At 37.2% G+C, this 20,530-nt stretch overlaps 1 protein-coding gene across 1 annotated transcript in view; it reads right to left on the bottom strand.

Annotated features, from left to right (window-relative positions):
* The window catches only part of USH2A (usherin), a gene marked incomplete at its 3' end in the record, with an annotated part of 409,152 nt that overhangs the window by 50,228 nt on the left and 338,394 nt on the right, over positions 1-20,530 (bottom strand). Inside the window, exons 58-60 of the mRNA XM_082480510.1 lie at positions 15,056-15,214; positions 14,259-14,421; positions 7,930-8,284 (exon numbers count right to left, since the gene is read on the bottom strand). Coding sequence (XP_082336636.1) covers positions 7,930-8,284; positions 14,259-14,421; positions 15,056-15,214 — 677 coding nt within the window. The remainder of the gene's footprint in view (positions 1-7,929; positions 8,285-14,258; positions 14,422-15,055; positions 15,215-20,530) is intronic.

The following is a 20,530-nucleotide window of genomic DNA, read 5'->3' as shown; positions in this document are numbered from 1 at the left end:
GCAGAAAATAGGAAACTGCAACAAGCATAGGGAAGATGAGCTTGAATGAGGCTGTGAGGCTGAGTGATGGGAATGGATTCAAAAGGGAGCAGTAAAGAGAAAGGACAGGAGGTCAGCTGAGAATACTAAACTTATCTTGCATAGGACACCCCACGGTTGTTTGATGAGAATGACTTTGGTGACTGCAGACCTGGATTAGATTCAAATGGAGTCCCTGGTGGCACGAGGCTCTATGTTATATTACCAATTCCCATGAGTCATACAGCTTGCTCTTGCTTTTTTTTAAAAAGAGGTAGGATTCTCTGTTTATTACAATTACCCATTGCTTGTTAAAATTCCATATGAAATATAAACATATGACATAACACTTCTCAGCCAATTTGAGTAAAAGACCTTATCTGTAGAGGGGAGTGGAGCAGGGGGATAGGATGGGGGGTGGAGAGGGGCCTTTCTAATTATCAGCTGAAGAATTCTTGTATCTGTAGCTTTTGGGCTTGACCCTGGGGATTTTAGGAAGCTGCCCCATGACTTTACCAACAAACAGTATTACCTTGGCGTTGCCTGATACATCCACTTAAGAACGTTGGTTAAACGTGAATTGAAATCTAGTCAAATCCAATTAAGCATTTCTAAACAGATATCTAATTTGAAAAACAGCTGTACATATTACCCAACAAATTTCTGCCTCCTCCTTCTCCGTTTTTATTTCCTACTTATATATGAAAAAGCATCTGTAGCTTACCCAAACCTTGTTTTTAAAGCAGATTTAGTGCAGTCACACACAACATGGCACAAAGGGAAGAATGTCCCTCATGTATTATTTCTTCCTACCAAACTATACTTAATAAGGTGAAGGTTTGTGGGGGTTTCTGTTCTGTCTATTTTGTTTTTACAAATTAGAAAACATCCTTTCAATGACGTTTTTCTACAGTGCCCGATTAACTTAATCTCATTCTCACAACTGAAATGCAAGACTTACAGAAAAATATTGTAGAGGAAAGCATAAATATTAAGCATACATAAAAACATATATAGAGAAACAACATATGGAGCATTTATACAATCTCATTATCAGCATCTGCCTTTAGGCTTTGTCATGTGGTCACCTATTCTCTTATGACTGCAGGTGCACAAACTGAAAAGGTTACCACTTCCAGACTGCTGCCCACCACTATCTTTCTGTCAGAGTGTACCATCTTTTAAATCTGTCAACCTACATAATCGCATTGTGTGGGTTAGGAAAGCCCAGCTGATTAATCAGCTTCAAATTAACCACCTTCTTTTGACTGACACATGCCAGCAGTGGCACACAAGTGCACTAGGAGAAAGCAGTCTCGTGTGAACAGTTGCAGGCCAAGGATGGTAAATTTCCATGCCTTAGATGTTCTGGAGGTTTCATGGTCTATAGAGGACATTCATGCTCCTAACTAGGTTAGATGCTTGAAGTCGGACATTGTAAATATACCTCAAAAGACCCAATTCTATGTCTGTGTCAGTCATTAAAAAAAGACCTATGGAATGGACGAAAACTGGATCTTGCACAAGGAGAACCCCAAGGATAAAACGCACCAGATATTTCCAAACAGGTAACTAATTTACTTGTAGAAGAAATTACCAGGCACTCTGGTCTAGTCAACCTGGAGTGTGCGATTAGGCATGGTCAGACATAACCCTATCAGCGTTTTTACTTCTGGTCCAAAAATTTATTGAAAGGAAAAGTTATGTTAACTTCATGTTGCAGATTGAATTAGGGAGAAAATATTCAAGAAAAAAAGCAATAATTCAAGAAAAAATGCTGTAACCTTCACTAATTCAAATAACCAGTTGCCTGACAACATATTAAGTCCTCACAGACACCAAATAAACCTTTCCATGCTATCCCGCATCCTAACTTGCAAGGATTCTTTCATTCTTGGCAGAGTTCCAGCAGGATCTAAAGCTATGTTTCTGTGGGTGTTGAAAACATCCGCGAGACGCTGCAGTAGCTTTGGTTTCAGCAAGGATGGTACAAATAGAAGAGCCGAAGCCTCTCTCTCTCTCACTGTTCTCATCCAGTTCTATTACCACAGTACTTCAAAATCATCAAAGTTGTGCAACAATCCATTTCATCCTTTCTGGTCTAATTAGGCAATTCTACATGTCTGTCTTGATAGGTGGGGCTTACTGAAGCACTTAATCAGTTTCTGGAGGGGCATCGTAGTGCCAATCCAAATGCTTATTTAAACAGAGCTGTAGTGCCAAATCCAGCATATTCTGCAGCAGCATGGAAACAAGAGAATCTGTGAGACACAGATTGCCTCACACAGGTTTTGAGGGTTTTTTTTTTTTCAGAAGCCTTCAATGTGAAGGAGCACTTGTCCTGTATTCATCCTGTGTAAGCTTAACAGGTCTAGAAATTAAAACACAGGAAGCATTTTATAATATTGGGCTTTCCTGGCAAATAAAACAATTACAGCAATTCCAGTACAAGCCCTTCCTGAAACTGTGCTAACGAGGCTTTGAATCTTAAAAACTGCATTTAAATCAAATGATTCATTTGCAAACCCATCACATACAGCCCACACATAGTAGGTGTGGGTCATTTCATTGGAATTAGAAAGCAAATGTCTCTATACATGAGAGGTCACCAGTTGTTGTAAGTTAAAATCTTTTCACTGTTAGGCATAATTAAAATACTCTAACAGCGGTTTCAGTAATTTAAACATTGCAGTATTGTTGTAATATTTTTCTAGGCTTCAAGAGTTCACAATTGTTTGGTCCAATCAAACCTGGGAACACTGGAGAAGTTATCACCCATCAAGGTAATTACTTTCAAGTTGAAATAATTACTCCATCAATGTTAATGGTCTTTCAACTTCAATAAAGCACTCACCTGCCGATAATCACAGCTAACCTCTTGCTCTCATGCAATTCCCTCTCTATTTAGCAGGTTATATTACAGCCGTTAGAGTGGTCACTTGTCCTGAACAGCTGCTGAATTTCACTTTGATCTGCTTTGAACCATAAAAAAATTAGTCATCTGTGTATGATTTCCCCCTAACCCATAAGCCCTTGCAGAGCTAAGGATATGATCTTTTGGCTGTATTAGGGCACTGCTGAGCAGCCATCTTGTTTCTGGTTGTGGCTACTTTCCACTCACTAACAGCAGCACAGTAGCCTAATTAACTTTTGCCCTCCACTGCCGTTTACAGCTTTCATTCTTTGCTAAGTAGCACGTCTTCTCAATTTATGGCATGTGCAGGGATTCCTCCATTTACTCTCATCTTGTTTTCTTAGAGTGCAGACCATTTCCCAGGCATCTGAAATAGGCATGTATAAAAAGGTTTCACTGGTCCCTCTCTTTCGCGTATTTTTTCTTACTCCTGTGGCTACAATTTTCATTCCTTCTTCTATAAGGAAGTGGCCATGTACAGTCCTGCGTAATGCATTACTGAATTGTGTTATGTACAAGGAAATTAATAACTATGTGGTATCTCATCTCTAGTGCTGCCAAATGTTCACTGGTCTATATGAGGGAACAGAAATGAAGGATCCCACATGGATGTATTAAGTACTTCTGAATGTGATGAATAGATAGCAACTAACTCTGGATGCAACACTCCTGCATAGGAGGTGTGTGTACATGGCAGTACTGGCCACTTAAGGTTATTTCTGATATCATATATTTTATATGGAATTTTTCAGCAAGTAAAATTTATTTATTATTTTTACTCTGGTTATATATATTCAATATACAAATTACTGTGTGGTTAAAAGAACATAACCATGCAAGCCAAAGCCTCATCCTCCTACCAAAGTCTCTTATTATTGCTATTTTGCAATATGTCTACAGATTTCCCTACCACAGACGAAGTATCTGCCAAGAGGAGCTTGGCCAGTGTAGTTATATACCATCTTCCCGAATAACGTAAGGTAAGCCAGCATGTGTTCTCAACTGTTAGCATAGCTGCATCCAAACCAAAAGCTTTGCTGCTGCAGTGATATCAGCTAAGAGACGTGTTAATTTTTTACACCCCAAGCTGACATAGCTACGCAAAAAAGCCTTGTAGGATAAATTTGGCCTGAGGGCTCCATACTGCAAAACACATTGTGAGTAGACCTGTGCTTCTAGGTAGGCACAGGTGTAGGATTTCCCAGGAATAAGGCCTATAATGCTTACACCTATCTCTTGCATCCTGTAACAAGCACACTGTACTTTTAGTTACCCTCCGCTGGGGCGTATTTGACACACAGAGGCCTTGAGTCTACATAACAATAATGGTGGTCACTGCCAATAGCAGGGAGAATTTTTCTTTATAGCCCTTATCTCTGGACTCTTCCTTCTCCAAGCACGTTCTAACAGGTACATATTCTTAGAGTTTTTACTTATCTTCTTGGTTTTGAATTCTCTTGCTCATGATAAAGAACCAAATCCTTGATATAATTGTCATGGGAGAAACAGCATTAAACACCAAAAAAAACACCTGCCAAGAAAAGGTCCAAACTTAGCCACAGTTTTACCTCACAGCAACACTTGGAATACAACAGTTAAAGAGCTGTGATGCTTTGATGTCATTTGGCAGGTACTGGCTTTATAATGAAATCGGTTCTGGGTCCTATGTTCACAAGCTTAAGCCCTAAGGTTCACAAGAGTGAGAAACTTGCTTTGACAATCTAGTCACTTTATGCAGATTTCTGTAAATGAGAACTTACTGTCGATCCATTCCTCTATAAACATATCTGTCTCACGTTAATGCCATCAATAAGACACTAAATATCATTCTTGCTTCAGAGGGTTAAAACGAACTGGGAAGACATTGCGGGAGACACTTGTACTGCCGTAACCAGTCTTGACTTGACTTTGGTCTGCAAATAAACCAGAATGTCAGTTTAACTTGCTGTCACCTAACATCTGTCACTACACTTCTAGTCAAACAAGCTAGGGAAATGGGTGACACTGCTCTTTAACCGCGAAGCATCAAAATGACTCACGTGTACTTCACTTGCTTCTAACGGTGCAGGGAGATCCTCCTTTCGTTTGAGCGGCAGCAGCTTTTGCTCTCAAAACTGAGTTCTCAATTTTATGTCCATGTAAAATTTCAAGGGGTCAGTGATAACCTTAAAGTACCAGGCAGCCATACCTTTGACACAATAATTCAAATACAGATTAATGCACCTTAACTGGGATGTCAATAGCTGCATTTTGGGAAGGTAAAGTGGATAAGTCTGTCAAATGGTTTGAAAACCCAGAAGATGCTTCTCATTTGGCTCTGGAAATGGACGGAAACGAAGCTGTCAAATTAGAGAAGTCTGCAGGGATATTACTGCGAGCTTAATTTGTATCCTGCGGTGTCAGAAGGACTGTATTCCTACTTTAGGTTTTGGTCAACTTTTGTGTCCTGTGACAGGCGACCAAGGAGCAACAGACAAGAGCAAGGGTGGAATGGGCTCCTGTGATGCTAGCACTGCTTTTTTTCTGGAATAATCTAATGGGATAAGAATGGAGTCTAACAGATTAAATAAAGGACCAAACTCATTGCTCGCTTAATACTTTAAGTCTTGCTTGTAACATGGAAGCTTGTGTGAGAGAATGACTAATGGTGTATCCCACGAGGGAGCTCCAATAGAGATGCTTTAGGAGATTAAATGATTTAGCCTAGTACCCCTGAAAGCTATATTTTAAAGGGGCAGAAGTTTAATCATTGGAATGCTAGTTCCTTCAATAAAATTACATTTTAATTAAAGTGTCTCATTCACAAAGCTACGGTTAAGGGTATATCAGCAATTTCATGATAAAATTCTGTTTTTAAGGGGTCATAACTTTGAAAGTTGGTGTCCAGGTTTTTGCCTTCTGGGATAATTGACCTGACCTCCTGAAGATATCTTTGATAACAGGACTCCTTGCATTTTATGTCAATAACTTTGATTCAAAGCTTTAGCTGTTCTGCTGTATTCAGAAGAGGTAGGATTCAGATCTCAGCTCGCTGGTATAAATCAGCAACTCTACTGAGTTAATATAGCTGCAACAGCTTAAAGTGAGTGCAATTGATGGAAGAGCTTTGCAGAAAGATTTCTCTCAAAAGAGTAGTATAATATTTAAAAATAAAAAAGGGTAACAAAAATAATAATCGATAAATATTCACGACAAAGGACAGTAGAAAAAACATGCAAGTCAGCTTCGCTGCAATGCTAGTAGAACAGCTATACATATGCTGCCAGAATGTCATTTTGATTCAGGATAGTGTTTGGGGAAAATAAAGGATTTTGGAGCCAGGAAAACACTAATTCAGTAAATAATAGCTTGTTAATTTAAAAGGCTTTTAACTGATGCTGTTAAAGAAACACACTGTGGCAACATTATTTAAAAGGCCATTTTGGTAGGTTTTATTACCCACAATACAATCATCTTGGACATTTTCTGTTGTTGTTGGCATGCTTAGAAGGCATTGCAATGCATGACCGGCCAGGTCAATTCTGATGCTCAGCAACACATTGCATGCTGCTGAAGCAGAGTATTAGAAGAAGCCCTGCCATTTCACTGGTTTTGAAATCTTAGGTGTCCCATCACAATTATGATTGTGATTATTTTTTTAAAACACATTAAGGGAGCAAAGTATCAAAATCCTACTGAAGTTCAATAACTTTAAAATCCCAATCTAATTTTTAAAATCTAATATACTGTACAATGCAAATGCAACTATTTTAGAAGCCAAAAGTATATACTCCTATCATTCAGTTCAGGACCTGTTTTCTTCTTCAGAAAAAGATGCATTAAAAACTTAATCCAGTTAGGCTTCCAGGAAGCTAGACACAAGATGGCTTTGGAACCATATGACCACAAGAGTATGGAAGATTACTGAGCTGGAAACTTCTCCCACCTTGTTGTGCTGAGATTTGTCTAAAGGAGTTACTTAAAGGTTACTATTGGGTATTCCAGAGAAAGCTCTTTAGGACCCTACTTGAGTGTCAAACAGATACTTTATAATTGAGGTAATTAAGAATTTAGGGGATTTCTAGTGTTATTCAATACAAATATGGCCTATGAATATAATTCAGGGAAAATTCTAGGTTTATGAAATTGCGGTGGCACTGCTGAGGAAACCCAACCTTATTAAAACCTCCTTAAACATTTTCTAAAACTTATTTTCAGGAAGCAGCCAAGTAGAGCAGCTATCCTAATATACAGCAGTTCAGTGCAACTATCTATAAACTGTCTTTCTATAGAAAGACTAGAATGTAATATGTAAGTGGGAGGAGCAGTGGTAACTACACAAACCATAACCACTTCTGTCACTGATTTACATAACATTGTTAGTCAGTTCACAAAACAACCTGCCCTTTTCTGAGTCTATCCCTCCACATACCGAATAGAAATGTAATATATACAGACTTTCATGTTTGGAAAGTCCCTTGAAGGGAAAGACATGTTAGCAGTGCAAAGTAACATTCTAATATAAGTACATGTAATGAAAATAAAAGTAGATCTGCTTTTACTACTGATGAATTATGAGGGGAACATACAAACAAGTTGCATATATGAATCATGTAATTACTAATGAATTCATTCACTTTGTGATTCCAACTGAATTACAAAGCCAGAATTATATACAATGAGGACTGATTTTGTTGTTCTTTGTGCAGATCCTGTGAAACTATTTCAACAGTCAGACAAAAAGCTCAGGACAGTGACAGTGTTTTCAGAGTGAGGCTGACAAAGTTAGATGCATGTGCTTAATTCCCCCAGATGTGACCCATCTATGCTTTTGAGTAATCTACTTGCCCCTACCAGAATCAGATATTGACGTGAAATGCCAAACACAAAATTTAAACCAGCAAAACTACTGGCAATTGGAAACCCCACCTTTCCCTTCAGTATTGAATGAGATTTTAAAATAACGCAGAGATCAAAGCAGAGTAAAAACAAAACTGGTTTTGTGGTCCAGTTCTTACCATTACGGTTAGTGCTGTAACAGCTGGGATGCTAAACGTTGGATCGCTGCGTTTTTCTTGATAGACCACTCGATAAAGTGATATAAGACCATTGGGAGAGACAGGCTGGGTCCAGTTCAACCGCACCGAGTATGCACTTGTTGCTTGTGCCCAAGGGGCTCCCATGCCCCATGGGGCAGCCTCCAGAGTTTGGGTTGAAGCCCACAGGCTGTCCACCGACCCCACAGCATTTTGAGCTCTGGCACGATACTCGTAGAGAGTAAAAGGCTGTAGAGCATCAGACGCATCAATAAATTCCAAAGGTCCTTCAGCCCAGATGAACAAAAGCAGCTCTTCTTGACTGCCCACAGGACGTCTGAAATGAAATCAAAGGCAATGTGTCTAACATTGTAAATAACCTTGACAGTCCCATGCTAGTAGTTCCTGAAGCTCTAAGTTCAACCTGTGCCTCAGAAAAGTACATAACTTATTTCTATACATTACACACACACAAGGAACCGCACACCTATCTTTGCACCTTAAAAGCATTTCCCTATTTCCCTGAACTTGTGTTAGGTGCTGAGTAGTGAAGAAGAGATTTTTAAGGCAATCATTTATTCTCCATTATCCTTTATCTAGAAAAATACTATAAAAAAATGTCAAACGAGTGTGCTGTCGCAGTTCATAGTAGGAGAGTAGCAATACAAAAGCATATTGTCCTTTTAGGACACATCAAATATGAGACTTACAGAATTTAGAATGTGAAATTTTAAATCCATATGTAGTTGCTAAGTAATGGCTTGAACGTCAATACAGGTGCAATTTTTCAACATTTCTGAAAATCAAACTATTTATGGAGGTACTCATGTCAGGATCCCTCATATGTGGCGAACTTAGAACCAATTTACTTGAGAAAAATGTTGCTTAGTGAATAAGGGATAAATATTCTATCATGCCTTCAAAACCAAAGCCGTGCACTTTTAAATTCTGGTTTGCACACAATAAACATCACATTTGTTCTTGTGAATGGAATAAGTAATCCCTTGTGCATAAACGTAGCAGAATTTGCAGCTCCACCACAAAAACTCATTAAAATATCACAAGTAGTGCATTCTGTAATAAACTTCATATTTTTTCCAATGCTGCTTTTGTTTAAAAATGCAAACTTAAGATATGTGAGGACAATTCACTGTATAGGCGTTTGGCACAATGGGTTTTTATTTTTGTACGTGTGTACACATACACACACACATATATATATATACACATAGCATTCCTACTACAGGTCTGCTTGTGTTGGACCTGGTGATATTCTGAGTATCAGAGGAGATTACAGACGATCCTCAGCCCCTTTTCTAATGTGGCCCCTTCTAGTATATAATTTATAACAGTTATAGTAAGGCAAGCACTCATCTTCAAAACAGAGTTATCAAATCAATTCTTACATTTGGCATAAAAATGTTTGTGTGAAATTAAGTTGGTTACATTTAAACACTGTGATAAATCTCAATGACGGTTGTGCTGTACTGCACATGAATTTAAGTATTTCCCCTACTCTTCACAAGAACCTTGGGCTTTGCAGAATGTAAAAGCACTTTCACTCTCCGTGCCAGCAACAAAAACCAAATTGCATTATCTGCCACTTCTATTGCAAGTAGGGCAAATTTGCAGAAGTAAAATTGGTTTGTCTGACTACTGGGTGTCATCATCACTACACACACACACAAGTTGAAGAACATTTCTTTGGCAAGAGAAAAATCTGTATTTCACAGGATTCTGTTGGATTTTATTTTGTTAAATAAACCCAGGATTTACTTTAAAAATACAAAATGCAACAATTTTTTAAAACTGATAATCTTAGCTGCTTATAATAATATATACCCAGGTATTTATATGCAAATAGGAAGAATATAATGAATGCATGTGTGTACATGGCTGTTTATTCATCCTTTGTGTATATGCATACGTAAGACATGCATGAATACATTCTTTTCTTATATGAAACTAAAGAGTTTTTGCTAAACTCTGAGATAAGCAGGCTATACAGACACTGTTTAGTTTAAAAGGGTTAAAGTGGGACTTAACAAAAAAAAGAAAGTTTTGAGGTAATGTCTCTAGTGTAGTGAAACAGGCAAAAGCCATGCCAATTATAAGATTATAAATTATAGGATGTCGAGAAGTGGTTGGCAGAATTGGATGAAGAAAGGCAGGTAGAACAAGAAGGAAAGATTCCCTAGAAATTCTCTCTCTTGCAACAAAATGTCTGGAAGAGTCGGCGTACAAAATTTCCCATTGACCTTAAAATTCCATCAGCTATTTTTATTACACTTCCCCATGCTCTATTGTAATGGCAAATTAAGCCTTATGCAGAACTCTACCTTAGATGCTGTTCACTGACTTAATGCAAGACACATAATTCTGAAAGGTGAATCACTACATCTTTCTCCTGCACCTAAAAATATAGTCTTTTCCCTGTGTACTCAAAAAGATGCCTAAAAAAATCTCTGTAGATAAGTGAAGAATATTTTATTTTAGTGCAATAAATTCACATTTAATATGTGTTGTCTGACCAAGCAGTATGGCATTTAAATGAATACGTAAATTTATGTTTTATAAATTTTTGAAACTCTGTGATAAACATTTTTTTCACACTGAAAGATCGAATATGCCACCAACTGTAAGCTCATCCACAAGCAAATCTGTACAATGTAGTCTGGTTAAGTATTTAGATCTTATTACTGCTGAATATTTAATGAGTGAAACTTATGGTTAGGTAAATGGTTCCATCTGTAGTGCTAAAACCCAGAATATCTTCATGTATGAATAAACTTTGAACAGAAGTGGTTGAACAGTCTGTAATCATTTCAATCGTCTTAAGATTTAAGATTCAACTGCTCATTTAACTGGAAGTGTTTCTTACGTACAATGAGCTGCAAAGGAGAATAACATTTCCAAGAGCTGGAAGCTGTCTCTTAATCTGCATAGTCTGATTTGCTGCTTACATTCATTTTAAAGATGCTCAGATACAGTTATTTTTATAAGGGCAAATTGTCCCTACCCCACTGCCAATCTGAGCCAGATGACATAAAGAGAAGAATATAATCTTTTTTTTTTTTGTGACAGGTAACTATAGAGCTGTATGAGGAGGACTGCAGCAACACTAACTGCAACACTCACCCCTCAGCTTTCTTATGTGGAAGGAGACTCAGTGAATCCCTGAGGTCTTGCAGGTCAACCCAGAAATATTCTTCATGTGTTTACCTTTCACCATGCAACAAAAGTACACGTTTTAGCAGTGCCTGCTGTTTTCCTGACCAGAGTGGTAGTAAGCTATTCCTAGAAACACTGAGAAGTCCTGGGGTAAAATTCAAATGATTAGCGAATCGCACTGTCAAATGTGGGGGAATAAGGCAACATCAACAATGCTCTCCCTCTACAGTTTCATGTCCAATTAAACAAAGCAGCCTCACTTACCATTTGGATTCAATAAATCTATACTAATGTAGTTTAGTTTTGGGGGTGGGTTGTTTTGTTGGTTTTTTTTTTTTTTTTTCAAGTTTTGATGGGAAAAAGTAAACAAAAGGCATTTGAGATTATTGCATGTAACATGCTAGTTTAGATTAGGTATTATATCAATTACAGGTATAAATAAAACCCTTTGGGAGTTCTTATACTCAATGACGTATCCATCCATAAAGATTCTTATATTAAACCGTCTACCATATGTACCTTGGAAGCTGTCTTTGGTGCAGCTCATGGTTAAGGGTAAGCAATGAATTAATCATAAAGAGTCAGTCTAGAAGCCTCCACACTGCAAGTCACAACAGTCAACAGCCACCGAGACATGTCCTCTATCACAACAGTCAACAGCCGCTGAGACACATCCTCTGTCTTAAATTGCCTGTTGATTTTTCTGCTACATTTTCACCACCAGGATTGTTCAGCTAATGAGAGCTACATTACAATCTCACATATATATACTAAATAATATAAACTTACTGAGCATGACATAGACACTTTGACAGAGATTCAGACACTCCCTTAACAAGACCGCAATCAAAACACTTACAATTTTACAGGCAATATTTCTTTAAAGCTCATCTCATGTGTACCCTACACAGTGCATGCTGGTGGTCAACAGAGGGCAGTTCCATTAGCTGATGTGACCTATATCTTATTAAAATACAGCAAGAAATACATCACCTATTTCCATAATATTATTTTTCCAGACTAGCAATTTCTGTGGTTGTCACAGTAATGTTATGTAATGATGAATGGGAAGAGAAGTAAATTGGGTGATTGTCTTATGAACCGGATCTTCTCTCATTCACAATCTCTTCTAAGTTGTGGTCCTTGCTAGAAAAGTTTAAAAGCCTCAGATCTGTGTTTAAAACTGCTATATGAATAATAATAATAATAATAATAATAATAATAATAATAATAATAAAAGGCACCATCTCTTTTATCATAAACTAACATTTTAATCTTTTGGTTTCTAACAAAATGGCTGCAAACTTGCAAGTGTGTTTATGATTCTAGAGGAAAGCACGAGTCCTGCCATTTTAATGGAAAGACCTGCACACATACTAGCTCCCCAAGCATTCCAAGTTTTGAGTTAAATGAATTTATTTTGGTGGTGATGCAGTAAGGAAGAGTAGCATGATGAAGAAGAAATGACATGCCATAACCTCCCATAGAAATACTGCAGTCTTGCTGCTATAACAATGTAGGGCTATGTGTGGCTACAAAATGAAAAAGAACTATGTGCTTACATCCCATTTCTGATTTTTTTGCAGCTATCTGAGAAAGATTTGATATTGTTGTTGTCTAAGCACATTTAAACTTCAGCTGAAATAACTGCCAAGTGATTCATGCCTATGTAGGTGAATATAACGATTGTATCTGGAGCCCCAGTGCGCCATTTTCATTTCACTTTAAATAAAAAACAAAATGTATCTATGTCAGTCAGTGCCCTTCTGCTGTACTCAGAGGTATCAAACAGGCTACAATTATGATTGTGAAGTGATTGTGTCACATTGGAGGAAGGTTTATTGCTTTTGAGTCTGCTAGGCAGTAACACATTCTGTTTCATATTACTCTTTATATCATTGTTTGGCTGTGACTAGAATAATCAAATGCCATCAAATGCTGTCAAATTCAATTTACAGTATTTTTCACTGAAGCAGGCTTTCTGCATTATATTTCCTGTTTTCCCCTTCTATGGCTGCCATGGAATAGCAGCGGTAATCATCAGCTTTATTTACAAAACCAACAGAGTGAAGACATGTCTTGGGGTATAACATACACTTTATTCCTCTTTATACAGGGAGGGACTTGGGTTTTCTGATCAGACAATTAAAAAAAAAAGCAAACAAAAGGATATTTCAAGAGAGCGGGAATTTTTAGACTAATAATGTGTTTAAGGCAAAAGTGATTTTATATTCATTATCACTGCTGATTCTAAAAGGTAATTCAATTCCCTGTATTCTCAGTCACAGCTCTAAAACAATAAAATGTCCCAAACTCTTTGTAGGAGGTTAGGTTCACCCTAGCATGTGTTTGCCACACATACTTAGAGTTGGGAAACCAGGAACTTTAGAGTTTAAAATCCTCTCCAATACATGGCTTGAGTTTTATATTCCCTGACTTCCTGAAACTGTTCAAGAAGGTTCCTTCAGCAGGCTTTTAAAAAAGGGTCAATGGACACAGCAGACGTTGGTGCTCTGCTACTTTGATACTTCCATAAACACTGCTATCTATATAGAAAAATCCTCACACAGAGCTTATGAAGATCATCATAGGGAGTTAGGACATGTCAGTCAACCACCTAGAGAGGGCAGCTGAATACAAACACCAGGGAACACAAAGAGATGCACTGTAATCACACTCCAGGTTACTTTCAAAAAGGGACATAAGTTATCTTGGAAAATTGTTCTGTTTTAGGAACCTAGATACCTTTTTTCCTTTTAAAAAAATCTCAGAAATGGTGAATTACTCCCGTTTCCATTCCAAAATTCGCAATTGTCTATCAGAGAGGATTGAAGAATGTACCCAGTGGTCTGGGTAAACACAGCGAGAGTATCTGTCTTACAATTTTTGTCTATCCCTTTGAATTTTTAAAAATATATTTTCTCATGCTTTTTGTCATTTGTAGGTCAGGAAGATGATTCTTGACTCAGCTCTTATTGTCAACTTGTCCATCCACAGATAAGCATCTTACCTTAGCATTTGAATGGCAATATATATTTTACCATATACTTCTACACTTTTTTTCACCTCCTAGTATAATATGGAATAAAGAAATGAACAGTTCAATAAGACTAAGAATCTGAGGTGATAAAAGCATTTACCTGTAAATAAAGTAGTTAGTAATGATGCCGTTTGGTTTCTCAGGTGGTGCCCATTTCACTTCTATGAGTGCAGAACCCATTGCTTGAACGATAGGTGGGCTCAATTCTCTAGGAGGTGCTTCAGCAGTTCTTGAATATGTTTGACCACCCACTCCACACCCATCTACAAAACCAGAAGTTTGCTTACTGATGAGAGGTTCTTCCACAACAAAAAATACAGTAACAGCAAATGAATGTCAAGTAAAGAAGCTCCTGATGAAATGGTGCCTCGTTTCACCTAATTTCATTATTAAATACCCATTTAAATTACTGCAGCTCCACTGATTAATTACTCCTGATTTTCACCAGTGCAGATTAGGAGAGAATTGTTTCCAAAGTGTCACTTTAGACAGACTTATTTCAATAGGATTTTGAAAATTTCCATTCAAGTCAAGGAATTTTGTAATATTTGGGCTCTTCTCTACTGTCTTTATGATTACCACTTCTTGGTGAACACTTACAGAACTGATTTTGTTCTGTATGCGCATTTTCAAAAGTCGTTAAGCTATTTGTGAAGAGCTTTTAATAAAACGGCACATATTACCTAAAATTCATTTTTTAAATCTCCATTTAAAATATTCAAGATATAACATTGAGAAATAGTTAATGCTTCATTCAGTGCTAGGCTTTCTTTTTGCTAGTTAAACATTTGACTCCAATGTAGGAATAAGATTTTATCTGCTTTGCTGTGGCGAATCTATCGGGAAAATCGCCATTCCCTTCCAGTCAAAAGGGTGAGTCTTTTAAAATCACCTTACCATTCTGGCATGCTTGTATTCTTATCTCATACAGGGTGTAGGGATCTAGGCCGTCAACAAAAGCAAAATGTGCGCGTCCAACGGGCTTCACCAGTAGAGTGGGACTGCTCGCATTTAGGAAGATGTTGTATTCCAAAGGCACATTGACAGTGAATATCCCTGTTGTGAAACACAGAAGAACCAGTGATTATCTGAACTACTAACCGCAGCGCAGGACAACTTCAAAGAGGCATTCATCATATGCAATTTTAAATGTAAGTCCCCTCTGGAGATTTTACCTACTGCCTCTTTTGGAAACTACAACCGTTTAAATATAAACTGAAACAGATCCATCTGCAGATCACACCTGGAACATAGACATTACAGTTCTTAGTTAAAAATCAAAATTCAATTCAGTCAATGCCGGTGTTGCAATTGCTACTTCTGGAAAGAGTGACCTTATGACTAGGAACCAGGCAGCTTTTATTTCTTTATTTTGGAGGGGCAACAGCTACTAAGCACTGCTGTTTGAATATAGAGTCATATGATCAAAAAAGTGAATTGCCAGCAAATTATCCCTTTTTAGCCTAGCAGCGGTAGCTGAGTGTAGGTTCTTAGCCTGCTTTACCAGTAAAGTACAATAGAGTAGCTTGAGCCAAGAAACATATCATTTCAACTGATATAAAAACGAACTATCAGTTTTTTAGTTTTTGTTGAAGAAAAACCCCCACAATTTTTACTATTTTGTTTTAATTCAAACATTTTCCCCATCTATTCCTCTTCCCATGCTGTCAATTCCCAATTTCCTGTTGTGTCTAGAAGCTGAAAAAATCAGTTTCTTCATGAGCACAAGCTAAGCCATATGCCATCCCCTCAGAACGATCAGCAGAGGTTCCTGGATCTTTTGTTTTCTCCCACATGACTTCTCAAGGGTTTTTATTTGGTTTGGTTTGATTTGGTTTTGTAATTAGTAAATGGTCTGTAGGCTTTTTATTTTCTGTCTTTTATAGACTATTCTATCCAGACAGCAGAAATTTCATAAAACTAAGAGAATATCCAAAGAAGAGTGTCTCTTAAGTGTGTTTGCTTCATTCTGCAGTCACGTAAGGCACAGTCTTAAGAAAGAACAGAGTACAAAGTAGACAAGCTACCTTTCTGAAATGAGTCAAGATGTATTTGATCAGTAAGTACTCTTTCAACATAACATGTACTTGAGATGTCACAAAGATGTCTTTGTGATTATATCAAGAATCAGGTGCCTATCAGCTTTTGAGACTTGTCCAGATCTTGAGAATCTTTCCATTCGTAACTTTGGAAAACAACTCAATTCTTTCTCCTAATTGTTGTTTTGGTCCTTTACTGATAAAGTATCTACATTGATACTATTACCCTGAAGATACAAAGAGCATTTTTTCCACTGTTGTGCATTTTTTAGATGGATTTTTTTTAGCTAAGTATGTAAGTGAACATGCACATTAACTAAAAAAAAAAAGAGTTTACAAGAAATCAGAGAGATTTCAAGTTTCTTTGTGGTACTATAAACAACTGATGTACTTTGGAATATCAGAAAAACCTTTGAAATACCAAGTTTTTACAATTCTCAGAAGAAAAGGGGACATAAAAATCCCAAAGAAATAAGATGCTGCTGCCTCACTAGATGCTAGACAAAGGAAATGCCATTACACCAAAAAGCTGAAGAAATAGCCCTGAAGTGAAGGCATGACTTCAATCTTATTCAATTGCTCAGCTTACAGGAAGAAAAAAAGATGCTGATGTTAGTCATTGGAAGAGGTGAAGGGATCAGGAGTCAGAGGCTGCAAAAATCCCACTGTAAAATTTTCCTTTTTTGGTGTAAAAGTTTCAAGGAAAACATCAAGATCTAATCATTAAGAACAGAATAATAGAAATACAACTTTTAAAGTCATGCAGGATGTTACAGAGTAAACCTCCAAGAGGTGATCTTGAAGTAGATGGCTTCTGCAACAAAGAAAAATATTTTTTGTCTGTGATATAAGAAAGATTAAATCCTCCGGAAGAGAGCACTTGAGTGTGCATTGTATAACTATACCAGTAATCAAATATATATTATTACAGCTAAACTACCCTTTTTGTTTGTTTGGGTTTTTTTGTTGGTGTCGTCCATCCGTCCATGTCATGTCATCATGTGTCATCCGTGTCCCCCCCCCCGCTATAATCGGAGTGTCTGTAAAGGACACAACACAAGATCTGAGAGTAAGAGCTTGAAATGGTAGACAGCATGTGAAATAGAAACCTTTTTTTAATCTCGCAGTTAAGGTCCCCTTCTTCTCCAGTCCTGACAACAGACCAGATATTTCAGCCAGAAAAAAACCACTATCTTGTGAAAGTGACACATAATTCACTTTTGTGCATCTGATCAGTGCATTTATTCTAGGCAAGAATTCACCTGAAACCTTTGAAATTGGAACTATTCAGAATGCTTGATTTCCCAAGGAAGATTAATACAAACAAGGACAGCTGAATGCAGCCATCAATATGCAGCAAAGGGTACTTATTTCAAAATAATTGACATATCCCTGTCCGACTTTCAGTCTGTATCTCAGCAGAAATGTTAAAAAAAGCCTTCAAGCAACCAAAACTCAAAATCTTAAAATTCTGTTAAATGTTGGAATATGTTAGGAATGATACCAATAATAAATACGCTCAGGACAAAAAATATTCTCAGGAAGCGAACATGAAATTGTAAATAAAACTAAGTAAGCATCCTGAAAAATTCCAATATCCATTGGAAATACTTTACAATCTTATGAAATTCATTGAATTCTAAGATCAAAGGACCACTTTATAATCTGAAAAACAGAAAATATATACTCATACAACACAGAAAGTTGTAAAAAAACCCTTTCTTCCAGAATAGCCTTCGGCATCTGCAGCCAGTCTGAAACTACTACCTTGTGTGCTCTGATGACTGAAGGAAATGAAATGGGCATATTTGTTAAAGTCAGCTGGGAAACCACACAACTTGGTTAGTTCCAGAGTTCATAAATTTATGTCAGAATAAAAGGAACCGTAAAAGCACAAGTGAACCAATTTACCCTAAGTGCAAATGGCAGTTTTGTTATTTGGTGTCAAAGTTACCATGAGCACAATGACAACCTGCCATAACACATTTTCATGTTCACTAAAGAACAAGGATTTAGTTGGTTAATATTCCCAGCAATACTCTTTTTCATAATTTACAACAACTAGATGCTGATAGGTTATTTAACATTTATGAAGTTAAGATGTAATCAGAAAAACCCTGATTATCTTTACAAATAAAAAAGTTAAATTATTCCACTTTTTTTCTCTGCGACTTCATTTCACAGCAGGTGCATATTTTGCAATGGGACAAGTCAATCAAACTAAACCTTGTTTTTTTGTGGGCATATTTGGCTAACATTTAATGGACAATTCTGTGCAAAACTCTGAAAATTAGGTTTGACGTCTCTGTGTACTTCAAAACTAGGGTAGTTCAAAAATAGAATTTGCAGCCCAAGATGCTTAGAATTGGGAGAAAAAAGCCACAGTCTGTTTTAGAGTCTGGTCACCAAAAATCTGTTTGAAGTCAATTGCTGAAAAATTGTTTAATATGATGTGAAACCCAATCACAATTAAAGCAAAATAGTTGAACTGTTTCATTTATAGCAAACCAATACTAAAATCAGAATGTCATAGTTCTTATTTAGAAACAACTAAGAGTAAAGATATATTTCAATATTTAACTTCACAAAAGAAAACAATCTATCTGGCCTCCTGAGATTAAGTATTTATACTATATGTCAAATATCCAGATATCTCATTCTTTTTGTATCAAGTATTCCCAACAAGCCTCTGAAGATAGTAACAGCTGGAGATGCTGACCGCTTTCAAGACGCAGAACTTTGGACATTGAACTTGAAAAGCTTGTCTTACAGTGATGTCGAGCAAACAATAATTTACAGGAGAAAACAAAAATGAGGAAATGTAACATTGGCTTAGCAAAAGTCAGAACAATTTGTTGGGTCACCAACAAAGGAGAAAACATTTCAGCTGGGGAAGTTAAAAGGTAAAGCTAAGAGACAAATAAATGTCATTCAAATACCAAATTCGATCCCAAGAAGAATAAAGTAGGAATCCGGACATGTTACACAGCTTTCATTCTAATTGATAAGCAAATCCTCAGGTGGATGGAGTGTTACAACATGATGAAAGCAGACATTTTAGTCTAGATGATCATTAACATACGAAGCAAGTAACCTAGGAGCAGAGGATGGGATCCTCTTCTGAGCACGTTCAGCTTTCATGGTATCACCAGGAACTGAAGATATCTGGAAGAATTAGGCCCCCAGTGAGGACCAACGAGTTGAAATGCAGGATGGCTACCTGCCTACCTACCTATAACATTTATGGATATGCCTTGGGTGAATTATGTAGTGAGTTTTTTTTCCATTCAGCTTTTCTGTTTCTATCCATGCCACTAATGGTTGTTCCAGAATAATTGTAACATATCCTTCTGTAGCGTATCAGTGAAATGTACCGTACCTTTGAGGTCTGTGCACTGAGGCAATGCAACACAAGATAATGGGATACCTATTTCAGAAAATAAAGTCCTATTTTCCATAGTGAGTGAGGTGTGTCAAATATTTTTTTCTGAATCCATCACTTTAACCACTACTTGGCCACATTGCTATTTAGCTAAGTCAGGAGTTTTGCAATGCTACATATCTATAAAGTCGTAAGATTTAGATAGATTACAGAAGTTGAAACATTATAATTGAAGCCGTCCAAAAGGAAGCTCTGTGTAATATGATGCCCATAATTAATCATGAGGGTGATTATTTGATCCAAATTTATTACAGCAGATAAGAAGATAGAATACCAACCCATCCCTGATATCCAGACAGGAAGACGCTATGACCAACTACCTTCTCGTCAAAACTTGGTTAATAAAAAGCACTATTTTTCATGGAGAATACACCAATTAAAATAAACGACTCATCCAAGAGTGACTTCCAAGCCTGACAATCCTTATAAGAAATGATGCGTTCTGGGTTTATAAGGAAAACCTATATTATCTCAGTATAGCCTATTGTGAAACAAGGATTCATACACAGAAAAAAAATAGATCAGAAAAAAACCCTGTTACTCCATGCACAATGGCATAAATAAAGATAAAAACTTGTAGACTCTTTAGGTTACTCCTACCAAGCTGGGAATGTATGTGGCCCCAGACGTCTGTATGCACAGGACCTGTTAATGGGATGTATGTCTTTCCAGAAGATCAAACCAGATCCAGAACGTTCAAAATAAACCTCCACCTGCATTGCCTTCAGTCTTTCTCTTGGGAAAAAAAAACACTAGGAGCATAAAGGTCTCAGAATGAGCATAAAGCAGGGTTATGAAGGGTCAAGAATTCATTTCCTAGCTTCTGCATTTACTTACACTTCTACACACAGGGTTTCTTTTAGCAGCATTAGCAGCATTTAGTAGCACTGC

Source organism: Vanellus vanellus, assembly GCF_965231255.1.
Source record: "Vanellus vanellus genome assembly, chromosome: 3".
Classification (NCBI taxonomy): Eukaryota; Metazoa; Chordata; class Aves; order Charadriiformes; family Charadriidae; genus Vanellus; species Vanellus vanellus.
Note: the sequence above shows the minus strand (reverse complement) of the source record. Positions and strands in the feature narration are given on the sequence as shown.